The sequence below is a fragment of the Lupinus angustifolius genome, chromosome LG15, assembly GCF_001865875.1.
Source record: "Lupinus angustifolius cultivar Tanjil chromosome LG15, LupAngTanjil_v1.0, whole genome shotgun sequence".
NCBI lineage: Eukaryota > Viridiplantae > Streptophyta > Magnoliopsida > Fabales > Fabaceae > Lupinus > Lupinus angustifolius.
The window spans coordinates 11562378-11570464 of record NC_032023.1 but is presented as its reverse complement, the minus strand read 5'-3'; the positions used below and the strand labels follow the sequence as shown (position 1 = coordinate 11570464).

The 8087-nt window shown below is 35.8% G+C and overlaps 1 protein-coding gene across 1 annotated transcript; it reads right to left on the bottom strand.

Annotated features, from left to right (window-relative positions):
* Positions 2815–3510, bottom strand: LOC109327699. Its single transcript, XM_019560864.1, has one exon. The coding sequence runs from the start codon at positions 3508–3510 to the stop codon at positions 2815–2817; it is 696 nt and encodes a 231-aa protein (XP_019416409.1).

Sequence of the window (8087 nt, the reverse complement as noted above, 5' to 3'; positions counted from 1 at the left end):
TTGGAAACAGAATGCCATAGTTCAAAGTCCATTTTAGGTACCTCATGATTCTCTTGGCTGCTGTCATATGTAGCTGATTAGGATTGGCCATGTGCCTACTTATTACTCCTGCACCATAAGCTAGATCAGGTCTGCTATAACACACAAACCTGAGGCATCCTACAATTTGTCGAAAAAGAGTTGCATCCACAGATTTCTTGTTTGCTGGATTGTCTGACTGCATATTCCCTTCAACTGGAATCAAGACAGGGTTGCAATTCTGCATCTTGAATCTCTCTAGGATTTCTGCCACATATCTCCTTTGGTGCATAATGATTCCTTTATCTGTTTTTAGGAACTCAATTCCTAAAAAGTATGCCAATTCTCCTAAGTCTGTCATTTCAAACTCAGAGTTAAGCTTTCCTTTTAGCTTCATGATCTCATCCTCACTACTTCCTGTGATGACTAGATCATCTACATAGAGGCATAGTAGGATCACTTCATTTGTTGTAGTGATGCATACATAGACTCCATGTTCTACTATGCATTTGGTGAAGCCAATTGATGCTAGGAATGAATCTATTCTCTTGTTCCAGGCTCTAGGTGCCTGCTTTAGTCCATACAAGGCTCTTCTAAGCCTTAGCACTTTGTCCTCTCTCTCTGCTATTTCAAATCCAGGAGGTTGGGTGATGTACACTACTTCTTCAAGAGGCCCATTCAAGAAGGCACTCTTGACATCAAGCTGCCACAACTTCCAATCATTTCTACTTGCTAGAGCCACAATTAGCCTCACAGTTTCAAATCTGGCAACAGGTGCAAACACCTCTGAGTAGTCATATCCTTCTCTTTGCATATACCCTTTTGCCACTAACCTGACTTTGTGTTTGGAGATGCTTCCATCAGGTCTGCACTTTACCTTATATACCCACTTTACTGCAATAGGAGTCTTGTCTGTAGGTAGGTTAGCTAGTTCCCATGAGTTGTTTTTCTCAATTGACTTAATCTCATCCTCCATAGCACTGATCCATTCTTCTTCCTTGATTGCTTGACTAAAGGTAATTGGTTCAGCTTCAGCCATGAGTGCATAATGAATTAAGTCACCTTCTTCTATAACTGCATCATCTGCAAGCATCTCGAATTCACTAAGTCTTGCTGGTGTGCTTCTTGTCCTTGTAGATCTAGATTCACCACTTTCTGAACCTGAGATTATGTTTGTTGCCTGTATGCTCTCATGCTCCTCTTCTATGGGTACTGTGATCATTGGTTCTTTGTGTTCAATTTTCTTGAGAATGTCATTCCAAGTACTCATCTCATCAAACTTGACATCCCTATTGAAAGCTATATGCTTTGTCACATGATTGAGTAGTTTGTAGGATCCAGTTGAGTTGTAGCCAACAAAAACCATTAACTCACCTTTATCATCTAGCTTCCTTCTGATCTGGTCTGGTATATGTCTATAGCACATAGAACCAAACACTTTTAAGTGTTTCACTGATGGTTTCTTCCTTGTCCATACCTCCTCAGGAACCATATTGTTGAGCCTTTGTGTAGGACATCTGTTGAGAACATATATAGTAGTTGTGACTGCTTCACCCTATAGGTTGTGAGGAAGACTTTTGCACTTGTGCATACATCTCACCATATTCATAACTGTCCTGTTTCTTCTCTCAGCTAACCCATTGTGTTGTGGAGTGTATGGAGAGGTGACCTCATGAATTATGCCATTGTCTTCACAGAACTTCTCAACTTCTCTTGATGTGAATTCCCCTCCTCCATCTGTTATGAGTATTTTGATTTGTTTACCAGATTGCCTTTCTACCATTGCTTTGTATCTTACCATGTTGACAAAGACTTCACTTTTTGCCTTGATAAGGTAGATCCACATCTTCCTACTGAACTCATCTATGAAGGAGACAAAATACTTGTTTCCTCCTAATGTAGGCACTTCCATAGGTCCACACACATCTGAGTACACTACATGTAGTGTATCTAAGGCTCTTGCTTGTGAGTAATTGCTGAAAGAGGTCCTAGTTAGTTTACTAGTGATGCAACTTTCACAATCAGGTTGCTTAACCTTGATTTCTGGAAAACCACTTACCATATCTTTTGACCTTAGTAATCCAAGATCTCTGAAGTTGAGGTGACCATATCTCAGATGCCATAACCATGTTTCATCCTTCTTGGTTATTGCATTCAGGCATTGAGAGTTTCCTGCTCCTAGCTTGACTTGGAAGGTTCTGTTCCTTGTCAATGGAGCCTTCAAAATCTTCCTCTTCTAGTCATCATAGATTATCATGAAACCATTCAGAAGCTGCATAGTGAGTCCCTTTTCGTGCAACTGGCCAATGCTGATCAAGTTAGTCTTCATCTCAGGAACAAATAGTACATCACTTATGTATGCTCTCCTCCCATTTGCCATGGTCAGGGGAACATCACCTGTTCCTTCAGCTGTAATGACTCTGTGGTCTGCAAATTTCACTTTACTCTGCCTTGTTGGATCAAAATTCATCTCTCTTTCCTGTCATGTGGTTGGAGCATCCTGAGTCTAGGTACCATGTATCACTTCCTGTACTAATATTGCTTGTTGTCATCATTAATTGAACAATAATATCACAAGAGTCTTCATCATCCTCCTTGACAAGGTTAGCTTTTGATTCTTGCCTTCCATAATGATGGTTCTTGTTAGGTGCTTGACACTCAGATGAGAAGTGTCCAATCTTGTCACAGTTAAAGCACCTAATTCTCTTTATGTCCATCCTTTTCTTCCAAGTCTTGGCCTGTTTTCCTCCATCTCTCTTATTGAATGTCTCTCCATGCTTAGTATTAAGGTCATTGCTAGATTGTGAGAATTTTCTTAGGCCATTTTCTTGGGCCATTTTCTTGAGCCTGCAGAGCTTGGTGAGAAGATCTATTTGCTCCCCTTTCATTCATCCTCTGTTCATGGGCCTCAAGTGACCCCTGAAGCTCCTCAACCTTCACTCTTTCAACTTTTCCTGATCCCTCAATGGCCACCACAACATGATCAAACCTTGGTGTCACTGTCCTCAGAATCTTCTCTATTATTGTGGCATCATCCATCTTTTCTCCACATGACTTCATGCTATTTGTGTGAGTGATTATTCTTGTAAAGAATTCAGAGATTTTCTCACTTTCCTCCATTTGCATAAGTTCATACCTTCTCCTCATGGTCTGCAATCTTATCTTCTTTAATTGAGCAGCACCAGCATAGTGCTTCTCAAGAGTTTCCCAGACTTCTTTAGAAGTTGCAGAACCTGCAATCTTCTCAAAGTGTGCATTATCAACTGCTTGATGAATGATGCACAAGGCCTTGCAATCTTTCCTCTTACTTTGCTTGTACTCATTCCTCTGAACTTCAGTAGCTGCTTCTTCCAGAATTGAGAACCCATCTTCTACGATTTCAGCCACATCTTGGTAGCCAAAGATGGCTTTCATCTGGATACACCACCTTGCCCAATTCGATCCATCCAAAACTGGTAAGTTTGTTGAAAAATTTCCAGTGGTTTGTGCCATGTTTTTGCAGCAGAATAGAGAGTGATTTTTGATCTTTAAAGCTCTTGATACCAATTGTTGAAACAAAGAAAGAAAGAAATGCAGAAAAGTAGAAAAACAGAATAAGAAGGTTTGAGAGAAGTAATTGAGAGAGATTGAGAAGAAAGGTAGAGTAGTTTTTATATGTAAGCAACTTGCATTCAATGATCAACCCAATGGGTTATTTATACACCTTACTATATTTAGACTAACTAACTTTAACAGCTTTCTAATTATAGCAAATTCCAACTAACTTTGAATTACTAACTTTCTAACACTCTCAAGTTATTCATCAAAAAACTTACACGTGAGTTAATATTTTTTAGGATAAATTTAGGGACAGTTTGTTCCTTATAAAAAGTTAAATCAGCATATAGCGAAGATTTTTAAGGAGCAATTATAAAAATCATTTTATGGGGTATAAACGTGTCTCTTATAAATATGAGGTGTTGGATACTTGGATTCTATTCATGGATTCATATATGTTAAAAATCTTGGTTTTTATTTGTGGAAGTTAAGTTTTTTTTGGTAGAAAAATCTTGGTTTAAGTTATGCTATTAATTGTGATCGAATATTAAGTAGAAAGTAAGCATTATGTTCAATGGTTTAATTGGAATTCAGTGAGTAGTAAAGTTATCAATGACTGATCATGACCGAGATGAAGCACCCATGTAACATGAGTGAGTCAATGTATAAATTGATCAGACCAAAATCAAATCTTACCAAGCAAAACTACCACATGATCGAGGGAAATTCAATCTTGGCTTAGGAATTATGGTTTATGACCTAAGGAATGAGAAACATGGGCAAGACAGTGCGTCACTATCAAAGCATCAGATTAAGCCAACGCACAACACTCTGACTGTGGCACACATATCTTGGTGCATGGATTCTGATTGAGGCACCAAGGACCTGGTGCACCAAATCTGGTCGAGGCTCCTTTGCCATGGCGCATCAAGCCTGGGCGCATATGCTCTGACTGAGGCTTCCTCGCCATGGTGCATCAGTTTTTTTTGTCCTGAACTTTTCTCTTTTCTAGCCTTTTTCTTGGGCGTTTATTTTTCCATTTGCTTCTAGATATTTCTTAGAAGAAGTTTGTTGAGGGTTGTTAGGAGTTTTTAGGCTTTTTCGGTAGAATTATTACTTGTTTCTTAAGCAACTACCTAACTTTCTCACTTTTGTATAAATTGAGTGTTTACCCACTCTTCTAATTCAAATGAAAAATGAGTTCATTCAGTCAATTTAGCAATAGTGAGAAATTCGAATTGGACCAGTCTACATTGTTGGAATTGATCCGAAAAAGCTTACAATTGATTTTCTTTTAATTAAATCAGAAAAGAAAGACCCATGAGTCCTAAAGTGAAAATATTGAAGTTTGAACTAAGAGTACTGATCCAATAGGCATGAGAATCGATTTCCTTGACAGAAAAATGCAAGAAATCTGTATTAAAAGAGTGTCCACCAGTTTTGTGCTTCTAAATCTGTGTAATAGTTCACAAAAATGAGTAAGACATGAGTTTAAGCTATAAAAAAACTCAGTAGAATCACTAGCTCAAATTATCCTATTATTTATTAATTCTATTACATTTAAGATACCCTTTAGCGTTTAAACTTGCATATCTAAACTATTACAAATGTATAATTTGTTAACTTGCCTTTTCTAAGGCTTTACTAGAACCATAACCTTTGTTCTATCTTACAGAGACTCCAGGCCTATGAGGCTTAACACGCTTGTGTGAGTGTGTGGAAAGGGTTATATACACATATGAACTGATGGACATCATAAAAGGCGAGGAGTACCTTATGCCGCTTGGTGCTTCAAAAATTGTTTACGAGTTGAATTTTGGATGTGAAGTAAAATAAAAATAAGACTTGAGAGTGATTAAAAAATATTATAACATTACAACTTCATTTGATATTACTTGTGGGTTGATATTCTCAATGGTGGGCATATTCAAATATGAGTTCTCAAATTGTATATAAGTGATGGATAGAAGAGTTTAGGTAAAAAAAAAAGTTTCACGACATTATTACCCTATGGTATGGGTCATAATTATCAAAATAGGATGGTAACAATTGGTTCAATTAAAAAATTGTTGAATCAATCCTTATATCGATATGATATGATACTGATATCAGTCACATAATGAAAATGGGAAATACTCACCAAACTGTAACATACCATATCTTGAATTTAATAGTTATTTCTAATATAGTTAATGAATGAAACATTTCAATCTATGAAGTATGGATTAACCAAATACCCTCGCGTGTCGGTGTCCGACACGTATCCGACACGGATACGCTCAGATTTGCGAAGGATATGTGTCCATAGAGTATCCAAAAATAAAAAAAATAAAAAATCAAAATAAATATCAAGACACGTATCGGATTCGTTTTCAATAAAATATAGGATATATAGATTCGTTTTCAATAAAATATAGGATATATAGATTCGTTTTTATGATAAGATAGATTTGTTTTCAGTAAACACTCACTTATTTAAAGGTCACATCATACCAACTTACCATCACACCACATTGACCCTCGAATAGCTGGTACTTTCCGATCCATAACGTCGTCGGCCGGTGCTTAGTGTTACTAACTCTACTGCCATAGGTATGTTGTGAAGAGCAAACAGAAAAAGGCTTACATTTCTTACTTCTTAGTTTCTTTTCGCTTTGTATGTTTATAAAGAGAAGAGGATGTGTGAGTATTAATAGAGAACATAAATAAATGGTTTACCTTTATTTCTTAACAGAGAAGAGAAGAAAGAGGGTAGGAGAGAAGAAGAGGAACTTTATCATATTTTATGTATTTTTTATTAATTTATACGCGTATCCCTGAACGTATCGTATTCTACATTTTAGAAAAAATGTGTGTCAACGTATCGGATACGTATCGTATCCGATATACGTATCCGTATCTGTGCTTCATAGATTTCAATTATTGAGTTATTATAAATAATAATTTTTACATTCACAAATATATTCTGTTTATTATAATATATATACATATATATAATTTAATTATTCCACGATTTAATTAGTGAATCATTGTACTGCAATATCAACATTCTGACCGATAATTAATACGATATTAATAAATCCAATTTTGACTCAAGATGTGGGGCTCTTCCCATCTTTTACATAGTAAGAATAAGTTTTTCAGATGCCTAAATGCTCCCAACCGCGGTCAAGGTCTATCACTCAATGCAAACAAAAAATATATAGACAGAGACACACTTTTCAATAGAATCAAATATTGGAAAAGAGACTTATAAATCAATGACATAAACTTTTTAGAATGTGTATATGGGAGTATATGATATTAAGAATGTGCTGGTCTAATGTATTAGTCCATTATAGCAAAAAATTTAAGGTTTCGATTCATTAGAGCGACACTTATTGGAAAAGATAATCACGCATTTTAAAAGAGATTAATTCTTTACCCAAAAAGTTAAAAAAATAATCTTGTTAATACGAAAAAATTATAACAGTACAGTATAATAAATTGATGATGAAACTCTCCGACAGTAAATGTGTACGCCATTGTTTCCCTTCTTTAAAGGGTCCAATTCCAACTTTGTGATGAAACGATCCCCAAGTCTCTGTGCCCTCTTTCTCTCTTTCATTTCCCAATAAATGTCAGATAGTCGTCATTTACTCTTTTCTCCCTCTTACTTAGGGAGAGAACTAATATGCGAACTATATATGAGTTCTCTTCGAAGCAAACTAGTTGAGAGTCGTTGGATCAAAATATTCGTTTACTGTCTACCTATTGGTCACCATGAAGAAGTCGTTTTGGAGGAGTAAGACTTCAGTACAGAAGTCGGGTTGAGTGTAGTTAACTTCTGTATTGCCTGCCATCGGCTTAGGCGAAGACGACTTCTATGGGATAGTCGGTATGAACATATTGTCGTCGTCTTATCCCTAGACGACTTATGTGGAGAAGTCAGTATGAACTTAGTAGTATTGGATGAAACCGACCTCTCGCTACTTATATTTACCCCACAAACTCCATTTGTCGAAGGTGTAGAAGAGTTTAAACATACTTGATGAGGAAGCAGTTTGTATAGGTGAAAGTGCACTGTTAAGGTTAGTTTTAAATTGTTTCTTCTTATGTTTGGCATGTTTTTTTGGTTTATTGTATTGTAATATATTTTGTTATGATGTTTATATTGATTTGTTTTTTTTTTGTTCTTTGTCTATGTTACTAGATGGAAGAAGAAATTAACTTGGATGAAAACTATTATGATGAGGTATTATTTTTTAGAATAAATTTTAATTCATTTTTGTAGTTTTTATATTTGTCATATGTATGATTTATTTTAGTGATTTTAGACTGTAGAAGAATTTAATGATAATGATGTTCAAAATATATATGAAACTGAAGATTTAGGTTTTGAAGAAATTGATTTTGGATTGTTAAATGAAGATGAAGTGAAGAAGTTAATGTTTTTGAACAATGATATTGCATATGAATTTTATAAGAAATATGGTATGAAGAAAGGATTTGGTATTAGAAAATATCATACACGTCGGGACAAAGATGGTGAA

Excerpts from the sequence above, each read along its gene's own strand:
- LOC109327699 (XM_019560864.1), bottom strand. The coding sequence starts at position 3,510 with ATGGCACAAACCACTGGAAATTTTTCAACAAACTTACCAGTTTTGGAT.